This window comes from Pan troglodytes, chromosome 18, assembly GCF_028858775.2.
Source record: "Pan troglodytes isolate AG18354 chromosome 18, NHGRI_mPanTro3-v2.0_pri, whole genome shotgun sequence".
NCBI lineage: Eukaryota > Metazoa > Chordata > Mammalia > Primates > Hominidae > Pan > Pan troglodytes.
The window spans coordinates 83617862-83639611 of record NC_072416.2 but is presented as its reverse complement, the minus strand read 5'-3'; the positions used below and the strand labels follow the sequence as shown (position 1 = coordinate 83639611).

Genomic DNA, 21750 nt, shown 5'->3' with positions numbered 1-21750 from the left:
AGCCGCAGAGAGCAGCAGGGTCAGACTGAGCAAGGCCTGGGGCTCCAACAGGGGGAGGCCAGACCGGGTCCAGAGCCGCTGCTGAACTTGGAGCTGTGCCGGGCTGCGCTATGCCTCCCATAATGCATGGTCACCCCGTAACATGGCCTTATTTGTAAACAGAGCCTTTGCAGATATAATTAGGTAAGATGAGGCCACACGGGAATAAGGTAGGTCCTAAGGCCAATGAGCTGTCCTTCTGAGAAGGAAATTTGGACACAGAATAGCACAAAGACAGACACTCAGAAAGAAGGCCGCGGGAGGAGAAGGCAGGGACCACGGCAATGTGGCCAGAAGCCAAGGAACGCCCAGAGCTACCAGAGGCTGGAAGAGGCAGGAAGCTTCCTCCCCCAGGGCCTCCAGAGGGAGCACAGCCCTGCGCACACCTTGATTTTGGACTCCTGGTCTGTAGAGCTATCAAATAATACATTCCTGTGGTTTTAGGCTACCCAGTTTATGGTCATTTATCATGGCAGCCCCAGGAAACATACACATACCTTAAGCAAGGATTTCTCAACAGGGACATTTGGATGGTCTGAGATCCCCCAGGAGACACTTGGCAATGTCTGGGCAGGTGTCTGGTTGTCAAACTGGGACAACCAGTATTACTGGTATCTCGTGAGCAGAGGACAAGGCCAACCTACAAAGCACAGGACAGCTCCCAGGACAAAGAAGTATCTGGCCCCAAACCTCAACGGTCTTACGGTGCCTTAAGGTGTAAACACTCATCAGATTTCCCCCATGAGGGGCCACCACAGGCGCCAGCCACAAGTGGGCACTTAACAAATGTGGGCTTAGCCAGGCACGACAGTGTGTGTCTGCAGTCCCAGCTGCTCGGGAGGCTGAGGCGGGAAGATCACTGGGGCCCCAGGAGTTCAAGGCTGCAGTGAGCTATGATCACACCACTGTACTCCACCCTGGGCAACAGAGCGAGATCATCGAAAAAAGTAAATTAAGAAATAAATGGGCTGGGTGCAGTGGCTCACGTCTGTAATCCTTGTACTTTGGTAGGGCGGATTGCTTAAGCCCAAGAGTTCAAGACCAGTCTGGGCAACATAGCGAGACCCTGTGTCTACAAAAAATGCAAAAAAATTATCTGGGCATGGTGGTGTGCCTGTAGTCCCAGCTACTCTGGGAGGCTGAGGTAGGAGGATCATCTGAGACAGGGAATGGAGGCTGCAGTGAGCTATGATCTCACCACTGCACTCCAGCCTGGGTGATGGAGTGAGACTTTGCCTCAACAAGTCATAAAGAAAGAAAACTAAATAAATGTGGGCTGAAAGGCCTATGAGCCTGACCTCTGGTACCATGCAACCAACATTGACGATCTTCATCTTAAACTGTGACTAAATGAGGTTGGAGCTACGAAATCCTCACATGAAATAAGGTGGCATTGGGACTGGCAGATCCCTACACTCAGCCACCCCTGGAGCTGGGGACCTGCCCCCACCAGAAATGCTGAGAGCCCAGCCTCTTCTTCAGGGCAGCAGGGACTGGGCGTCTCTGGGCAGGGGTCGGGCTGAGAGCACCCAGGGCGAATGGGGGAGGACTGAGCCGTGCACCTCTGACGTGGCTGGGCTCAAGGACATGCCACGGAGGCGTCCATGGAGAGAATGCCTGGCGGCTCCTGCTCTGGGGTGGCAGTAGGAGCCCCCAGCGCCCTCCTCCCCACCAGCACCAAGCTTCAGTGGGCCGCGTGTCTGCCAGATGGCAACGCGCTATGTGTCAGGAGATAATCACTATTAAAAATTCACTGGGTTTTATTTTATCTTTGTATTTCTTTCAGGTTCTGTTTGGGCTCTCTGCTTCCTCCTAAAGAAGCTACCAAACTGCCACGGTTACACTGTTTTAATCGCCGCTCATTAAAAGAAACACTGACTGGGTCACAGCGTTTCTCCACCCCAGCAGCTGTGGGGATAAGGGAAGTGGGCAGGGGGCGGGGGCTGGCTCTCCTGGGCAGCCTGATGGCTGCAAGCCCACCTGCTCACCCCTGTGGAGGAGACCCACAAGGTGCAGCCCTTCCCGGGGCACCCATACAACCCTCCCAGACCCCAAGCTCCCTTGAGGTGCAGAGCAATTGCATTGGGAAGGAATCTGGCCCCATCGGGTGAAGGTTACCAGGGAGATGAGTTTAGCACCCCAACAAGGGGCACCCAAGAAGCCACACATAGAGCATCCCAGGTGCAGTGGCCGGGCATGAAGGGGACCCCAAGGGGCCATGTCACTCGGGAAAGAGACAAGGATCCCAGCTCTGCGTCCGGGGCCTCGGGCAAGTCCTGACTTCTCCAGGCCTGAGCCCCAGCTCTGCCCAGTGGTGTGCTGAGCTTAGTCTGGCTGTGGCTGGATCACTGAGGGGCGCCGAGCCCCACAGAGGCACTCCAAGTCAGTGGGAAGACCCCCGCTGGCTGGCCCCAGGTGCCCTCTCACATCAACCGAGGATTCAGGCACCTCCTTGTTCCAGCAAGTTCTGGGTGCCGTGGGCACAGCATGAACAGCCCAGCTGGCTCGAGCTGCCGACTTTCTAGAGGGGTAGGAGGTGATAAAAAGCGGAACATGGATGGGGGCTCCCGCACCCTGGAGCGTGGCCCTCACCCTCAGAGTGAGCACATCCCAGGGAGGGGCCTCTGGGCAGTGGAGGGGGTGGCATTGAGATGCCTGAGGGCCTGGGGTGAGTGGGAGCAGCCCTCCATTTCCACGGTTGCCACTGCGGGGAACCACAGTGAGGATGGGGTCCTGGGGTACCCTGTGCCTGGTCGGGGACTCTGACGGGCCAAGGGCCCTGGCTCCCCCTCCCACCTTGCCTCCCACTCGTGGTGTCCCTAATCCTCTGAGGTTAGGGGACCCGCTTCAGCAGCTGCTGGGGAAAAGGCTGGATTTTTGCAAGGCGCATTTCAGACTGGAAAATGACCTTCCTCCAGTCAGCCTGGCTGATTTCTCCCACCTGAACTGGGGACAAGAGAGGGAAAGTGACTTTCCAGCCTCAGGGAGCAGCAGGACCCAGGTCCCCAAAGCTATGCCCCACAGTACTGGGGGCCTCAGAGTCCACAAGGAACGCTAGACAGAATTTTTAACCATCACACATTTTTAAAATATGTAAGGTGGGGAAAAGGTGATGCCCGTGTCCTAGTATTGCCTTAACAAACGGCCACAAACTGGATGACTAAAAACAAAGAAATGCCCTCCCTCACAGTCCCAGAGGCCAGATGTCCAACCCCGCTCTCACAAGAAGCTCTTCAGGAGGGTCCTTCCTGCCCCTTCCAGCATCTGGCGGACGCCAGCGCATCCTGGCTTGTGGCCACACCACTCCCATCTCTGCCTCCATCTTCACATGGCCGCCCCTGTGTCTGTGTTTTCTCCTCTTCTGTCTCTCATAAGGGCCCCTGTCATTGAATTTCGGGCCCACTTTTTTTTTTTTAGACGGAGTTTTGCTCTTGTGCAGGCTGCAGTGCAATGGCACGATCTCGGCTCACTGCAACCTCCACATCCCAGGTTCAAGTGATTCTCCTGACTCAGCTTCCTGAGTAGCTGGGATTACAGGCTCCTGTCACCACACCCAGCTAACTTTTTGTATTTTTAGTAGAGATGGGATTTTGCCACATTGGCCGGGCTGGTCTTGAACTCCTGACCTCAGGTGATCCACCTGCCTCGGCCTCCCAAAATGCTGGGATTACAGGTGTAAGCCACCACGCCCAGCCTCGGGCCCACTTTAATACAGGATGATTTTAGCTCAAGAGGCTTAATTAATTACACCTGCAAAGAAACTATTTCCAAATAAGTTCACATTCTGAGGTTCCCGGTGGACGTGAATTTTGGGGGTGGCCCTATTCAACCCAGTGTAGATGGTCGATGCCATCAGCACACTAAGATTAGCTATTCTTCTTCCAGCTCATACTCTTAGACATCAGGAGATGGGGAAAGGCAGCCACTCTTGCCAACATCTGTTCTGCGTGGCTCCAGGCAGGGAGGGGAGAGACATGGCCCTCCTGTTCTCAAAGCTCTCCAAGATGACATCTCTGGGTGGCACAGGCACAGAAGGGCCCTACGAGGGCTGGGTGTGGTGTCTCACACCTATAATCCCAGCACTTTGGGAGGCCGAGGGGGGCTGGTGGATCACAGGAGGTCAGGAGTTCAAGACCTGCCTGGCCAACATGGTGAAAACCCTAACTCTACTAAGAATACAAAAACTAGCTGGGCATGGTGGCACGCACCTGTAATGTCAGCTACTCAGGAGGCTGAGGCAGAATAATCACTTGAACCCAGGAGGTGGAGGTTGCAGTGAGTTAAGATCGCGTCACCGCACTCCAGCCTGGGTGACAGAGTGAGACCCCATCTCAAAAAAAAAAAAAAAAAAAAAAAAAAAAAAAGGAAAGAAGGGCCCTACAAGAAGAAGCTGGTCCAGCCCTTCAAGGAGTTAGGGAGGCTGAGGCTCTGAGAGCTTCATACCTTGCCCAAGGTTCTCGAATATTCCCTGTTCCTCTAGGGCTTTCCCACCTTCTTGTGGTTCAAGGAACCCCAAGTACAGAAACACCTGAGACCCAAAAGGTGGGAATCCATCTCCCATCGGGACCTCTGTCAAGGCTGAGGTGGGCTGTGGCTCTTGGGAGGAGGCCAGGGGGTCACTCCAGGGACACAGGGATGGGCAGAGAAGGAGCCCTCACTGGCTCGAGAGAAGGCAAGTCTGCAACCCCGACCCCTCCCATGCCCCATTCTCTTCTGTCCCTCTGTGTAGCTTTCGATGCAGACGATGTCTCAGGTCCCAGCTCAGAGATGTGCTAACATTCACTAAGTTCTCCCTATGTTGTAAGCACGCTTCACACTAATCAACTGTCAACTCCAACACCCCTAGCAGGTATGTGGCAGTCCTGAAAAACATCCACAAATTCTTTGACACTCTTCCCATCTGGAGGGGGTATCTCCGTACCTTCCCCTTGAACCCGGGCAGCCTTTGGTGGCTACCACCATAGAAGTGATGCTGTGTGATCCCTTTGGCTAGGTCAGGAAAGGCCACACAGCTTCTACTGGCCTCTCTTGGGACACTGGCTCTGGGAGCCAAGTAAGATGTCCAGCCACCAGGTTGAGAGATGGGGGGATGAAACCAACCCAGTATTCTCACCCCACCCATTTGAGTCTTCCCAGCCCAAACACCAGGCACAAGTACGGAATCGGCAAGATGCTCCCCAACCCAGCCCCTGTCTAATACAACAACATGAGATCCCAGGCGAGAGCTGCTAGCTGCACCCCCAGATTCACCAGCAAACAAAATTTGTGTTCTTGTTTTACGCCAATGTCTTGGGGTAGTTTGTTACATAGCAATAGCTGACTGGAACAAGACAGGTGCCACCATATTTATTTCCCCTTTTAGAGATGAGGAAACTGAGGCACAGAGAGGCCAAGTGTCTTGCGCACAGCCCGTAAGAGGCAGCAGCAGGATGCGAACCCAGGCTGGCTCGCTCCGGCCCCTCGCTCCTTATGGTTCAGCCAGGCAAGGGTGAAGACGCGGGTGCCCACACCATCCAGCAGAGGTCTGCATGCTCGCCCGGCTGCTGGAGGCCAGGGCCCAGGCCATCTACCGCCCACCCTGCCCCACTTCCTACCTGGCCTCTTCCTTTTTATTTTTAAGATGGAGTCGCCCAGGCTGGAGTGCAGTGGCGCTATCTCAGCTCACTACAACCTGAGCCTCTGGGGTTCAGATGATTCTCTTGCCTAACCCTATCAAGTAGCTGGGATTATAGGGGCCTGCCACCATGCCTGGCTAATTTTTATATTTTCAGTAGAGATGAGGCTTCGCCATTTCGGCCAGGCTGGTCTCGAACTCCTCACCTCAAGTGATCTGCCTGCCTTGGCCTCCCAAAGTGCTGGGATTACAGGTATGAGCCACTGCATTCAGCCATCTTCCTCCCTTCCTTTCTCTCTCTTGCTCTCTTGTGCGCTCTCCCTCTCTCTCCCTCTCTCTCTGTCTCTCTCTCTCTCTATATATATATTTCTTTTTTTTTTTTAATTTGCAAACCTGGAAACTCTGCACGCTTTCCTTACTGGAAGACAAAAGCACAAATGATACCACCGTCATTGCCACCCGCAGTGAGTCTTCAAGAATGCCAAAGGCATGGCCACCTGGCCCTATCTATAAGGCACCCAAATGCCATCCTCACCTCCCAGGGCTGCTAACTCCTCAGGACCGACGAGCTCAGCTGCCAGTGTGCGCCAGGAAGGCCCCTCTGAGGCCATGGAATCTCAGGGGCAGAGTCTGGCCTGGGCCCACGGGCGCTGGCAGCCATGACAGGGATCCGCAGGGTTCACACAGCCCCTACCCACTCCCCAGGGGGTCCTGGGGGCCACTCCTCCTTGGGGAGTAATCACATCACCACGCCTGCGTGGCAACTGCTCCATAGCCCTTAATTTCCAAGCACAATGAGAGCACTCCTGGCTACCAGAGCCTGGGCCCTGGCAGAGCAGGTCAGCTGGCAGGCAGCCGGGTTACCACGACCTGGCTTTGGGGATGAGCCGCCCTTGTCCTTTCAACACTGACCACATGTTCCACTCAAAGTGCCCGTGTTCTCACATTCCCACAGCCGGCTGCTGTCACTGAGATGTGAACCTGCCCTCTGGGCCCCAAAGGAAAAGCTAAGCTCTTAAGGCTGGGTCCACACCCCTGCCAATGAGCTCATCCACCCACGGGACTTGGAAACAATTTTAAGGCATCCCAAAGTACAGACTGACTTCGGATGTGACTCCACTAATCATTAGAACAAAGTGCTCACTGAATAGCTGGGAAGTGGAGCCACTCATTGGTCTGGCAAGAAAAATGGTTACTCTCTAGTCATATGACAAACATTTATTGGGCACCTACTACATACTCAGTAGCTTGGAAGATTCTGAGATCAGAGTGTAAAGGATCTTGAGGAACGTCTGTCTGATAGGGAGAGAAAATAGGTACAAATGTATGAATTCCACTGAGAAAAACAACAGCATAGACCATGAGGAGGCAGGAGAGATGACTTATGGCTGGGTGGAGTCTGGAAGGCTTCTTGGAGGAGGTGGCATTTAAGCTAGGCCTTGAAGTATGGGGAGACGGTAGGGAGAGGCAGGAAGGGACTTCCAGGTGGAAGAAAAAATAGCAGCTGACATTTATGACACTGACAGTGTGCAGTCATTAACTGGACTGATGCACTTACCCCTAGCAGGGCAGTCCTGCCATCCCCATGGAACGAATGGGAGAATGTGGCACAGAGAGCTGAGGTCACTTGCCCCAAGTCACACAGCAGTAATGAAGAAGAACCCGGATGGGAGCCCAGGCCTGGCGCTGTTCATGGTTCTATTACATGCTTCCCTTACAGCCCAGGCACCAAGCAGAGATGGGAAGGGCCAGGGCGTGGCACAGCAGCAGCATGAGATTCGGTTGGCAGGAGAGCTGGGGAGGCAGGAGCTCCAGGTGGGCGGGGGCAGCCCATGGAGGAGCCCAGGATTCCCACCCAACCGCTGCATGCAGCCGGGAACCAGGGGCCGTCCCACACTCCTGGATATCGGAGTGACCGGATCTTTCTGGAGCTGAAGGAAGAGATGCCAGTGGCCACAGATGGCTGGCTGGGGGCGAGACCCTGAGTGGGACTGCCTGGGCTCCCACCAGCCTCTCCCCTCTGCAGCTCACTAGCTGTGTGACCCTGAAAAACGAGCACGCTGTTTCCTCACCTGCAAAAACGAGAGGGCACGAAGCCAGTGCCCTCCCCCTGATGCTGCCATGAGGACTGAGGCGTGACCACAGGTAAAGGACATAGGGACGGCCCATTCTGTCTGCAAGGGGCCCCTACCAGCCCCTGTGGGCAGTCAACCAGGCCTCTCCAGCCGGCATCCTCCTCCCGGCCTCACTAGCTGGCCTTTGGAAACAAAGTGAGGGCCCTTCCAGCTCCACGCAGGTAGCCTCTGCACCTGGACAGAGGAGTTGGTGTGGCAGAGGAGGAGCAGCACAGCATCCAACCACCACACCCTGCAGGCCAGGTACACCCTCCGCCCGGGAGATGGTGGCACATTCCCGAGGCTTCATGAGTATCCTGTGCAACCCACATGACCATCACCCCTGGGGGGAAACAGAGACTCCCAGACACCGCATGACCAGGCCAAGGTCACACAGCTGGTGAGGCCGTCTGGGGGCTGCCGAGGCCCTCCTCCACCAGCCGGGCACCCGGAGGAAGGGCGATCAGAGGAAGCCAGGCAGAGGGGAGCCGTGATCAAACACCCAAATAAGAAGAGAGTTTTGCAGGTTCACTTAGCTTCAAGGAAAAAAGCCTCCCCTTTTCTCTAAGCGGCTGCCCCCCACCCCGGCCCCCCAGGAGAGCGCTGGAAACCGCCTAAGCCGACATCTGATGGACAGGGATTTGTTTTAAGCTCTTTCTACCCACTGGACTATAATCATCAACCGTTCGCGACCTCTCCACAAATGACTCTTTCTCCCCCTGAGTTTTCAAAAGGCAAAAAGCTTTAAAAGCTGCAGTTCAAACAGGCAGAGAGGTGCACAGAGAGAGGAGGGGTGGGCGGGCAGGCGAGGCAGCCAGGAGGGGCCAGGCATGGGGGATGGCGTCGTCCCCCCGCTGCTGGCCTGGCTCACCTGGAAGAAAAGGCCCGCAGGTAAGGGGCCTGAAGGTCAGGATGGGAAGGAGCAGTCCTGAGGCCAGCGTCCCCGCCCATTCTCTGTCACTGGAGCCACCCCAAAGGGACCTTGGTAGCCTGAGTTGCTGTTCATCGAAGGCTTCTCTCCATCCCTTACTCTGGCCGCCCCTCAGCCTGAGGACCTCAGTGGCCCACCGCCAGCTTCACACCCTCACCTGTGGCACTGCCCCAGGCCTCAGAGTCCCGCTCACCCTCTCTCCGATGGGACTCATGGCGCTCCCCACCCTCAGCGGGCTCTGTGACTCTCACCCTCTCGCTGCCTAACTGCGCCAGTGATGCGAGGCCTTGATGCCAGGAGTTCTCCCCAGAGAGCTGATGGGGCCAGGGAGGTGATCGGGCAGTTTGGGGAGGGGTAGGTTGAGAGTTCCAGTCCCACAACCCACCCCAGGTCCCACCTGTGCAAGCAAGAGGGCACGAAGTCCACACACACGCAGCCCCATTTCCCACCTCCCGGGTCACTGCAGGCACGAGGGGCCCTGCCAGGGTTGGACCCACCTCCAGGAGCCGCATGGCCAGGCTAAGGCAGAGCCCTGCGGTGCAGCAAGCCCGGTGCCCGCCGGCCACTTCCCTACACGGGGTCTGAGGGCAGCCTCCCCCGGCTGCCTAGAGTTGGCCCAGGCACAGCCAGACCGCGGGCTCAAGGGTTTTCTACCTGAGGAAACCAACCCAGGGCTTCTCTTCTGAGTTGACAGCATGAGGAGGCGGCGCTGGGGAGCACGTGCGTGGCCTGAAGGTGATGGGGCTGGAGGGCGAGGCTGGGTGAGTGCGGGGCCAGGTTCCAGCCCCGGGTGGGTGGCGCGCCCCAGAAAGTTCCATCCCGGACCCCCCACCCTCCCGTCCACGGGGCGGTGAGCTGGGCACTTACTGAGGTTCTGGAGCAGAGACGACCAGGTCTTCATGCCCAGCATCCTGCGCCGCCCCCAGGGCCGCGGGACCCGGGGCCTCTAGGAGGGGCTGCCCAGCATGGCCCGCGGCGGAGGCGAGCAGTAGGGGCGTCACGGGGCGGCAGAAGACGGGCCTGGAGGGGGCTGGGGAGACGGGGATGGAGCCCCGGGATTCTGCGGGGCGGCACGGAGCAGCCGGGGCGTCCCTGCGCGGTGCGCCCTGCCCGCGGCGTGGAGCCCGGGGAGGGGCCGGGGCGCCTGGGGGCCCCGCAGCCGCTCACGCCGCCCCCCGGCCCCGCGCCCCCGGCTTCACGCACCGCCAGCCGTGGCGGCGCGGCTGCCTCGCAGCCACCACCTCGTCCCCCGCCTGGCCGGCGCCGCCTCCCGCCTCCCTCCCGCGCCGCGGCGCCCCCGCCGCCCTCCCCCGCCCGCGCTCCCCGGGCAGCCCCCGCTCCCCTGCACTTGATAACGCGCTTGTCAAGACTGCTGAGTTGTCCTGACCTCTCCCCGCCGCTGCTAATTAAGGCTCCGCCGTGACAGTTCAAGTGCCGAGCATCAAGTTTGCAGAACCAAAGCCTCTAATTGGGGCCGCTTTTCATTTCTCCATCCCCAGGGCTGGGGCTCCCCAGACCTGGGCACTGGCGCATTTTTCTTTTGTATTTTTCATCAGGGAGGAGGGGGAGAAGGAAGACAGGCACCAGGAGAGGAGGGCAGGCAACCAACCAAAAAGCTGAGGGTAGGGAGGGTGGAGGGCCCCCTCCTGCCCAGCAAAAGCCAGGTGGCGGCCACAGGACACCTCCCTACCAGACGACCTGACATCGCTTCTAACCCAGGGGTCTCTGAGCTCCCTGACCCAGGGCTTTAAGGAGCTGAGCCCATCCCCCAGGAGGCGACTGCAGGGGGACCTCCTGACACCCTGTGCTCTGGCAAGGAGGGGCAGACCCGAGACTGGGTGCTGGGGACAGAGGGTGTGTGTAGCTCTGGTGCCCACAGCCCTGCAGAGCACAGCCTCCCTGCCCCTGTGGGGAGGTGTGCTCAGCCTCGCGCCCCACTCCCCGGGGGCCTGCTGGCCTCTCCTTTCCAGATAAGTGCTGTGAGCACCGAGGCTCTAAGTGACTCTTCAAGCTGCCTTTCTCCTCCACCGCCTACTAAATCAAGCTGCGCTGAGAGCCAGGGGCTGGGAGGAGAGCAGGAAGGAGGGGCAGGGCTGCCTGCCGCTCTCAGGAGCTGGGGAGGGGTGAGGGCTGGGAGTAGGTCCGGGAGGAGGGGAGGTGAGGAGGGGGCCCAGCCTCGGGGATGGAATAGGGGAGCTGCAGGAGGTCTAGTGAGGCTAGCTGGCGAGGCCTCTCAGCTCTGAATCCTGGAGCTTCACGCAGCACGGGGATTATGGCTATCCCAGCCCACCGACTGCAGCCTGAGAATTCCAGGTGATCCTAATTAAAGGGGTGGGGGCTTTCATTTGAGCCACTACCCAGGCGATTCTTATGACAAGTCAAGTTTGAGAAACAACCATGTACACCAGGGGGTCTCGAACCCCTCGCAACAGATTAGAACCACCTGGGTGCTTTTAAACCACAGCGCCCCCCTCCCCCCCTTGCGTGGGCCTGCCCCCAGACCAATGACATCACACCTCTGGGCATGGACCCAGCCATTGGTAGTTTCTAAAGCTCCCTGGGGGCTTCCAGTGCGCAGCCAAGGTAGAGATCCTTTGTTCCAAACCAGTGGCTCTCAAAGGGGGAGTGGGGGTTGTCCCCCAGGGCATAGTTAGCAACCAGTGTCTGCAGACATTTTTGATTGACACAACTGGGGGTCACAGCGCTGCTGGCACCTGGTGGGTAGAGGCCAGGGATGCTTCTCAACACCCTCCAGCAGACAGAACAGCCTCCAAACCAATGAATCAGCCAACCCCAAATGTCAACAGTCCCAAGGTTGAGAAACCCAGGGTGAGCTAATCCCCCACCAGGCAAAGGCCCTTCAGCAACTGTCCTCCACTGCGCCCAGCTCAGGGCTTGCCCGAAGCAGGTGCTCCCTAAGGGTGTGGGGAGAGAGGGTCCCTGGGTCTCCCTTCCCACTCCAGAGCTCACTCCTTCCCACCCGGCTGGCTGCCGTCAGCCTGTGACTGTTACAATTGCTTCCTGTGTTGAGCTGAAATCTCTTGACTTCTACCCCACTGGACCAAGCCCTTTCCCATCTGTCATCAGACTTCACGTCCTTATTTGCAGCCCACTCTCACGGTCCCCTGGGTCTGAACTGCTCTGGCAGACTCTCCCCACCCCCACCCTGGCTTCCTCAGCTCCTTCTCCATTGCCGTCCCTGGTTATGGGACGTTCCTTGGCCTGTAAACAACCTCCTTAAAGTGCAAGACCACAGGACCGTGTCTGCGCATGGGTGCTCCGCCCTGGCCTCCCACAGCCCCCGTCTCTTCAAGTCTTGGAAGTGACATTAGCTCGGGCAAGGAGAGGTCACTGCCGGCTCTTGCCCAGCTTGGAGCAGCCGAGGCCTCATTCACCCGAACTCCTAACAAGTGACGTCGCCCACTTTCTGCGTGTCAGTTTACTTTTGAAACGAAGTGCTGGGCTTTACATGAACTACCTTGCATTTTACCGAGTGCTTTCTTCCCATTGTCTAGCAGATTAGCAAGATCATGCGGTTTCCAAGACCAAATCGTCCAGCATCCCTCTCTTGAGGGTAAGCCCTGGTGGTCACCCCTGCTCGACGGGACAATTTGGGAAGTTTCAGAAAATACCAGGCTGGGCCCCACCCCTGAGCAGTTGTATCAGAATCTCTGGAGAAGGGGGTCCAGGTATCAGTGTGTCTCAAAGCCCCCGGGGTGGTTGCAAGGTGCAGCTACGGCTGAGAAGGCTGCTGGAAGGATCAGGGACTCAAGGCCTTCTCCAGGCCAGCCCGTTTGACCTTGAACACACTTGGTGTTTCAGGCTGGAGTGTCTGTAGGGGAGTGTTTATCTGGTCAAGGGATGTGGGCCAGGAGCTTGCATCCCCTGGGACATCGTGTCCTTGCTCGTCGGAGGCCAGGCGCTGGGTGAAGGTATGTGCACTGCGGGGCCCTGGGGGCTCATGCACCCCGGCAGGAGGACAGGATCACAGGGAACAGGGTCTGCTTTCTGGCAGAAATGCTTTGAGAAGCTCCTGAGAGGAGCCAGGAGCCTGGACTGAGATCCAACCAGGCCATCCACTCACCGCGTGAGCTGGGGGAATCGCTCAGCTTCCCTGGGCTTCAGCAACCCCCTCTGTGAAGGAGGAGTGAATGCCTGTTCAGCCTTGCACAAAACAAGGGCTCAAGACCAAAGAGATAAAGCCTCTGGGAAGGAGAAACAAGTCTTAACAGTGACTTGCCCGAGGCCACATAACTTTCAGGGCCTCAATATACTCCTCTGCAGGGTGGGCAGACTGGGTTCAGTGACTCCGTGGAGTCCTCTACCTCTAATCCAGCCCTTGGCATGAATTAACAGATCTTAGCCACTCCACACTAAGCACATAGGCAAAAGGGACCAGGCAGAGCATGGAAATGGATGCCCTGGTCTCTCTGGAGTGAAAGGGCAGCTGAGTGGTTTGTGCTTTAAGCCCCTAACAGCCAATGGGGTGGTGATGGGAGCCAACAGGAGCCCAGGGAAAAGGGCTGCCAAGTATAGTTGTCCAGATTGTTCACTGCACAAGAGCTCCTGGAGGAAATGGCAAGTGGGAGCTGAAACCCAAAGTCACTCTACTCTTCAACAAGCAGCTGGGCACAGGATGGGTCTGCCTGAAGCAAGGGGTACGTTGTAATTTGCACAAAGGAGCCATATGGGCGGGTGGTGGCTCTGTGGAGGGGCACCCACAACTCCTGCCTGGATGCATGTGGAGACACAGAGAGTGCCTGGGGGTGGCGTTTGCAATTGGCACGGTGGTTGTTCTAGATAGACTCCGCCTGCCTCTGACTTCACCCCGATGCCATCTTTCTGGGTGAATGAGCACAGGCGGCGTCAGAGGCCACTGTGTAAGCAGAGGATGATGAGCCGAGGCACCACAGGCAGCAGCCGACGGAAAGTCTCAGTCCCTGCCAAGGCCCTAGGCACAGGGTGGCAGGAGCGAAAGCGGCCAATACTCCTGAGAGTGGGGAGGGCACTGCTTGCCCCACCCAGACCTGCGGGCAGGTGGCACGGTTTCTCCAGAGCAGGGAGATAGGTACCTCCTTGCTGAAGGTGAAGGAACACAGCTCCCCTCTGGCCTTAGATGGAGGGTTAGCAGTAGAAAGAGGAGGCCCCAGGCTCCCTGAACCCAAAGTGACTTTATCCCTCCTGCAGTACAGGGGACCTCATGCTTTAAGAAGCACCAGGATCCCCAGCAGTGCTGGGGAGGACACAGCCTTGCTCTGCCACCCAGCGTTTCTCATTTAGCAGGTCTGGGGCGGGGCCTGAGAATCTACATTCCTAATGAGTTCCCAGGGCAACCCCACTTTGGGAACTGCTGCGGTGGTGTGATAGCCACCCGCAATGTGGAAGCCCCTGCCACTGGCCAGTAGGGCATCAACAGGAGATTCCCCTGGCCCCTGGGCCTCCATGCCCAGCTCAACCAGCCTCTCCATCTGGGCATCCTGGTACCTGGGACAGGGCCTCAATCTCTCCATGCCCCCTTCCAATGCCCTCCTGCTAGGGCAGTGTCTGCTCAGCTCTGGCTGCCCTGGGGCGCATCCTTCAGCTCCAGCTGTCGAGGGCTGCCCTCCAGGCACCTGCACCTGAAGGGCCATTCCTCCAAGCAGGGCCTCATTTACCTGTGGCCTGGAAGCTTCTACCTCAGTTGTGTCCCTGGGCTGCACTCCTCCCTGCTCCTTGAGGGCAGGACTGTCTGCCTTTTCTGAAGTGTCCCACGGCATCCAGCTGGGAGTGAGGCAGGGGGTCCCCGGAGCTGGAGGGGATCCAGAAATGGCTGGCCCACTTCCAAGTGCTGGGAGGCCAGGTCAGTGCCGGCTGGTGCTGCAGAGGGGGCTGTGAGGAAGCCCGGAGCAGATTGTAGGGTTTGGGGAGTCAGATCACACCTGAGCACCTCACTAGAAGACAGGAACCAGGGTGCACCAGGATGGGGTCACTGCTGTGTGCCTCAGTCTCCTTACATGTAAAATGGGGTCAATAATAGCTACTTCAATCTCAGAGAAGGTATGAAAATTACACACCATCAATGCTACCACATCTCAGGATCGAATGAGGCAGTGTATGGAAAGCCTCCACACAGGGCCCTGCACACTGCCAGTCCTTAATAAATGTTGGTTGCTGTTATTTTTACGGGAAAGCAGGGTTACCACCAAGCCTTGGTTATATTCTCCCCACATTCAGGGTGGCTCCCTCCACCCCTAGAGCCTGCCACTCTGCCCAGCCGGGCTGAAGCTGGATGCCCGTAGGGCAGAGGGTGGGGGTGCAATCGCCCCCAGGTCTCCTTCCTGGGGCATGAGGACCTGGCTGGCAGCTTCACCCAAGGAGGCAGGGGGTGCTGTGTGCAGGTAGCCTGGGGCCCTTGAGGAGCCCGTCCAGCCCTTGCCCTGCTCTCTGCATGCCTGAGCTCAGCCTCCACCAGGTCCTGGGACGATGACACATCTCATCACCACGAGGGAGACTGTGAAGCCTGCTGTGCCAACCCTACCGGACAGAGAAACCCAGGATGATCTGTATCCCAGCCCCAGGTCAGGGACCATCAGAGACAGCCTCTCCCCTGCAGTGGGCAAATGCTGGGACTCATGGCCAGGCTGACAGCTGCGGTCCAGTCTGGGGGGAGTCTCGCTGCCCCCCATCTCCCTGCTGCCCAGCTCAGGGTAGAGATGGACATGCTCCCTTCTCTCCTCCCAGAGCATCTTCCTTGCTCTGGGTTCCTGACCTTGCCCAGATAAGCTCTGACGGGGCCTCTGCCCTTCCACTCTCCTCATCCTTATCTGGCTATGTGCAATGCAATCCTGGCAGCCTCTAGGGCAGACCCCGCTGCCCTTTCTTTTGGGGTCAGAGGAAAGCGGGAGGCAGGAACTGCCTGGCTTACCCCCACAGCCACCCCGAGCAGGCAGTGATCTCAGGATGCCTACTGCTGAGATTCATTTATCAGAAATTCTTTCGAGTCCCCAGAAAGGAGGCTGTGGAAGCCCCTGGTCAGCTCTTCTGTCGGGAGTTGGTCTCTTGTGACTTAGCAAGGCAAGGCCCGTTTTGTCCTGGGCTGTGCTGTGAATGGCATCTTCTTTGAAAACACAGCCTGCCGGTGTCTCTCCTGTGAGTCCCACCATCCCTGGCAATGGCGGGGCTTGGGAGTGTGGCGGGGCACAGAGGGCAGATTCTCCCTGCCAGGACCCTGAGTCGCCACAGCAGCCTCCTAGCGGGCCTCTCACCCACCAGCGCTCACCCTGCTGCAGCCTCCCTCCCTGGAAATGCTTAATCTTCTTTAAATACCACTTAGCTGCCTCGAGTCCTTTCTGGAAGCAGAGCAAAAATGGCAGACCACACACACACACACACACACACACACAGAGCAGGAAAATGACCCTCCCCTCCCTGTCCTCAGGGTGCTTGGGGATTTGCAGCAGGGTCCTTGTCCCTACCACACCACCCCGGACTTCGTGGCAGTGTGAAATGGTGGGCTGCGTGCTGCTGAAGGTACAAGCAATTTGGAAATCCCAGAGCATAATCTGGAAGGCAGAGGGTGGTAGAGATGGCTGAGCTCTCATGTTCCAGAACAAGCTCAAAGGGTCCCACCTCCAAGCGCTTCCTCTCGCAGGGCCTCCCCACTGGAATGCCCTCTCTCTCTCCCACTGGAATGCCCTCTCTCTCTCCCACTTTGCCTCACTGGATTCTGATGCCCCAGCTCCACTACTTCTCAAAGCCAAATGTAATGCTGATGACAGACCCCCTTTGCACCCCACGACAATATACCAGGGGTCTGGCCCAGGTGTCCTCCAAAATACTGTCCTACCCCTCGGTGACCCTCCTCTGAACCAGGACTGGGTGAACTCAGGAAGGCACAGCTTCCTCTGGACACAGGTGAGGATGAGTTGAGAGGGAGGGCCAGCCGCTCAAGTTCAAATCCTAGCTCTGTTACTTACAACTGGCTATCCTGGGGCAAGTCATTAACCTCTCTGAGCCTTAGTTTCCTCGTCTCTAAAATAAGGATGCTATGAGTTTATTTGCATTTGTAAGGCACACAAAGCGGTGCCTGACCCCAGAGGTGGGGGTGGGTCCCTGGGAGGGAAGGGCATTAGGCCAGGATGGGAGTTAGGCAGCAGGATGGGCTCCAGGCAGGCGTGAGAGTGGAGAGAGAGCATGACGCTTTCACCCCCAGACAGCTGCCTGCACGTGGATGGGTCACATTCCCCCCAAGCTTGTCAGAAACTGAGAGCAGAACTCCCCAATGTGGGAAGTCTTGGCCACCTGAAGTCTTGTGCGGGGGAGGCAGCTTGCAGCGCGCCAGGCTCCCTGAGTCTGTCTCTGATCTGAGACTGAGCCATCAATTCCAAACGGGGCTGAGTTGCAGCCCAGATCATCGGGGTCCCCCAAATGAGCAGAGGCTCTGCTTGCCCTTCTGTTTCCTGGGTAGCCGATATAAACCCCACACTGGCTTGAGCATGGGGTGTGAGTAGGGGACCATGGGGTCTGCTGTTAGAACACCCCAGCTCCATCCCCAGCCCTACACTGGGTGGAGTTTCTTTTTTCTTTTCTTTTCTTTTCTTTTCTTTCTCTCTTTCTCTCTCTCTCTCTTTTTCTTAATGCCAGGTCTTGCTCTGTCTCCCAGGCTGGAGTGGCAGTGGCACAATCTTGGCTTACTGCAGCCTCAAACTCAAGCGATCCTCCCGCCTGCCTCCCCAGTAGCTGGGATTACAGGCATGTGCCACCACGCCAGGCTGAGTGGAGTTTCAGAGTCTCTGTTTCCTCTCCTGTAAAGAGGGACCCTGGGTCACCTTGGAGGAGAATGAGGCCCTGCTCTGAATAACCATCCAATCTGCAGGTGTTTATTGCAGCCGCAGGGCGCTGGTCAGGCCATCACCCCAACCCCCTCCTCTGATGCTTACGAAGCCTCATGGGATGCACTTTTACGGAGGAGGAAACAGAACATAAGGTGCCTGCACAGAACCTGGCACCCAGAAGGTTGAGTTATGGCTCTCCAGAAAGATCTGTCCACACCCTCACCCTCTGCACCTGGGCAGGCGACCTTATTTGGAGGCAGGGGCTTTGCAGATGGGATTAACTTAAGGCTCCTGAGATGAGCTCATCCTAGATTAGGGTGGGCCCTAAACCTAGGGAGGAGTGCCGTTCTAAGAAACAGAGAAGGAGACGTGGACCCATAGAAGGCCGCATGATGATGGAGGCAGAGCCTGGAGTGACGCGTCTACACGGCAAGGAGTGCCAAGCCTCCTTGCCAAGCATGGCCGGCACCGCCAGCAGCTGGGAGGAAGGCTGGAACAGATCCTCCGCCAGGGCCTCCACAAGGAACCCGTCCTGCCGACACCTTGACTTTGGACATCTCCAGAACTGTGGGAGAGTCAGTGTGTGTTGTTTTGAGGCCCCCGGTTTAGGGTGATTCATTATGGCAGCCCCGGGAAACTCATCCGGCATCTGCCCAGGAGCCTGGCTGCATGGATGCTCCAGGGAAAATGAGCCCAGCCAAAAGGGCACTGTGGGCTCAGCAGGGCAAACTAAGGCCCACTGGCAAGCCTGGCTGGCCACCCCTCCTGAGCTGTTCTGCCTTGGCTTGGAGCCATCTACTGGCCGCTCCCCTGCCGCATGGGCAGCCCTCCAGGGCCACTGCCACCACCAGGGCTGAGGGCGAGGAACCAAGGGCCTGGGGCAGCCTTGGAGAAGCTCGGAGGGTATGAAAATTACACACCACCAATGCTACCACATCTCAGGATCAAATGAGGCAGTGTATGGAAAGCCTCCACACAGGGCCCTGCACACTGCCAGTCCTTAATAAATGTTGGTTGCTGTTATTTTTACTGGAAAGCAGGGTTACCACCAAGCCTTGGTTATATTCTCCCCACGTTCAGGGTGGCTCCCTCCACCCCTAGAACCTGCCACTCTGCCCAGCCGGGCTGAAGCTGGATGCCCGTGGGGCAGGGGGCGGGGGTGGAATCGCCCCCAGGTCTCCTTCCTGGGGCATGAGGACCTGGCTGGCAGCTTCACCCAAGGAGGCAGGGGGTGCTGGGTGCAGGTGGCCTGGGGCCCTGGAGGAACTCATCCAGCCCTTGCTCTGCTCTCTGCATGCCTGAGCTGAGCCCCCACCAGGTCCAAGAGTGCCAAGCAAGTGGGGCCGGCCGAGGTCAGACACGTGGGGGTCCTCCCAGAGCTGGATGGGGTGTGACCGCCTTGTGCAGAGGGAAAAGGAGGTCTAGAGAGGGAGGGCGCTGGATGAAGTAGGATCCCCCCACAGGAAAGGCAGTGGCGCCCCCTCTTCTCAGCCCCCTGAGCTCTAGACTTCAGGACAGGAACTGCCCACCTGAGCCTGGTCTCATGGGGTGAGGGGCACAAACCAAGCCCTGCCCTCAACAGCTGGGGCTCCAGGAGCCACACCCAGCCCCAGGGTCACCACCTGAGGGACGTGCTACTTCCACCCACCGACCTCCTCCTGATGAAAGAGGTGCCCTCACACCTAAGCTGGGACCCAGCCCCCGCAAGCAGCCCCATACCCCAACCCTCCCTGCGGCCTTGCTTCCTGCGTCCAGCCACCCCGGCATGCACTGTCACTGCCTGGCACGCCCCAGCGCCCGATGCTGAGTCCTTTGTACACACTGCTTCCATGCACCGAGCAATCTGCCCAGCCTCCGCGGAGGGAAGGGAGGTACAGGAGGGTGGGCGGACTGCTCAGGGTCCCCGAGCCACCGTGTGACTTTACCACAGAGCTCCCCAAAACAGCTTTTCTTCACACCCCCATCAGCCGTGCCAATGTCTAAATCTAGAACCTTCCCCCGATATGGGAGCTGGAAAGGACTGCCTTGCAGTTGCTAACCCCCTGCCCCCATTTTACAGGTGGGGGACCCAGGCCCAGGAGCTTCCGTGACTCATCTATCCAAGATCACACAAAATCCTGGCGTCCCTCCGCCCTGGACCGGCAGCGTCGGGGACAGAAAACCAAAACACAGAGGCAAATTGCCAAACCACACAGCCAGAGAAGCCAGAAAGCTCCAGGGAGGACCCTCAGTGACCACAGGGTGGGGTTGGAGGCACCGAGCGACCACCCAGTCCCCCACCCAGCACTGCAGCACTCACCTAGCCCAGCGCCTGGCAGAGGGAAGGGCCCAATCCCTGTTTGTTAACAAAACGAACGGGGGAGAGAGAATGCCAATCCACTGCCACTGCCGGAAAAGACACCCGGAGTTCTGCCCACCACCCACCAGGGGCTTCTCTCTCCCAGGACCTGTGCTGAGGGTCTCTGGGTTCAAATCCTTCTCTGAATTTCGGTGAGGCCTTAAGGAGGAGAAGACCACAGGCCTCCCGGTGGGAACAGCCTGGGCCCACTGGGGCAGGGGATTCCGAGGAAGGAGGCCCTTTGTGATGCAGCAGCACCCCAGGCTTCCAGGAGAATCTACGTCCTTTAGACCAGGGGCTTCTGGGCTCCGCTGGGGTAGCTTTGAAAAATCCCAGTGGCCTTGCCACAGTCCCAGATCAACCAACTTAAAAGTCTGCGGGAGTATGGCCTGGCCATCTGCATTTGTTAGAGTCTGTCCCTAGGTGATGCCCTGAGCTGCCAGACAGAGGGAGAGGTGGGGGCCGGAGTGGGAACACACAGGCTCAGCACCCGCTGTTAATTACCGGGGCCCACTGGCACGTCCCAGCTCATGAGAGTTGGGTAAATAAATAAATAACCGCGCTGGCAGGGCCATCAAACATCATCACATTAGGGACGCGAGGAGTCAGACAGCTTGACTCTCAAAACATAATCGGCTTAATTGCGGGGCCCCGATGCAGGCCAGGGTGGCAAACGGCTTCAGCACTCCCATTCGTTTCATTAAAATCCAATTATTCGCGCCGGACACGGATCTCTCTGGCAGGGACAAAGATGCATCTTTGGCCATGGTCTAACCTGACACCGAGACACGGACCTTGGGTGGGGACGCTTCTTGCTTACAGCACATGGACCCAGTCTCCCTGGAACCAGAAACTCGGTGAGGGGGGAGGCAGGCAGAGACGGGCCTCTTGGGTGGCCTCTCAAGCCAGGTGGCCTGTTATGAGGAGCCTAGCAGTGTGACTGTGGGCTTCAGTGTCTCCACCGGGCAAACCATTTGTGGTGCATCCATACAGTGGTGCGCTGCTCTAAAACAGGAAGGAACCAACCACCAGCGCAGGCACCAACAACCACCAGCGCACGCACCAACCACCAGCACACACACCAACCACCAGCACACACACCAACCACCACCAGCTCACGCACCAACCACCAGCACACACACCAACCACCAGCACACACACCAACCACCAGCTCACGCACCAACGTAGATGGGTCTCAACCCTGGCACACTCAGCACAGGAGTGTTTGTACTGAACGCCTCCGCCAACATGACATCCTAGCAAAGGTGAAACAATCAAGTCAGAAAACAGACCCGTGGGTGCAGGGGCTGGAGGTGGGGAATGACCACAAAAGGACACCATGGGATTTTCTGCAGTTGGAGGCAAAATTTTGTAAATTATGGTGGTGGTTTTGCTGTATATGATTGTGAGAATTCACCAACTGGTACGCTCTAAAAAGACTGAACGCTCTTGTGCATAAGCTATATCTGAATAAACCTGGCTTTTTTTTTTTTTTTTTTTGAGATGGCGTTTTGCTCTTGTCACCCAGGCCTGAGTGCAGTGGTGCGATCTTGGCTCACTGCAACCTCTGCTTCCTGGGTTCAAGCAATTCTCCTGCCTTGGCCTCCCTAGTAGCTGGGATTATAGGCACACACCACCATGCCCAGCTAATTTTTGTATTTTTAGTAGAGACGGGGCAGGGGGATGGTTTCACCATATTGGCCAGGCTGGTCTCGAACGCCTAACCTTAGGTGATCGGCCCACCTCGGCCTCCCAAAGTGCTGGGATCACAGATGTGAACCACCGTGCCCGGCCAAACCTGGCTTTTAAAAAATATGTAAGGTGGGCCGGGCGAGGTGGCTCATGCCTGTAATCCCAGCACTTTGGGAGGCCAAGGCGGGTGGATCACAAGGTCAGGAATT

At 57.6% G+C, this 21750-nt stretch overlaps 1 protein-coding gene across 6 annotated transcripts in view; it reads right to left on the bottom strand.

Annotated features, from left to right (window-relative positions):
• GSE1 (Gse1 coiled-coil protein) overlaps window positions 1–21750 on the bottom strand; it is a 504494-nt gene that overhangs the window by 204557 nt on the left and 278187 nt on the right. For 2 of the 6 annotated variants that reach the window (XM_016930307.4, XM_054668544.2), the window contains exon 1: window positions 9566–9797. The exons of the other annotated variants lie outside the window; for them this stretch is intronic. In XM_016930307.4, coding sequence (XP_016785796.1) covers window positions 9566–9608 — 43 coding nt within the window. In that variant the 5' untranslated portion in view covers window positions 9609–9797. Of the gene's footprint in view, window positions 1–9565; window positions 9798–21750 lie in introns of those variants that run through there. 6 annotated transcript variants of the gene reach the window in all.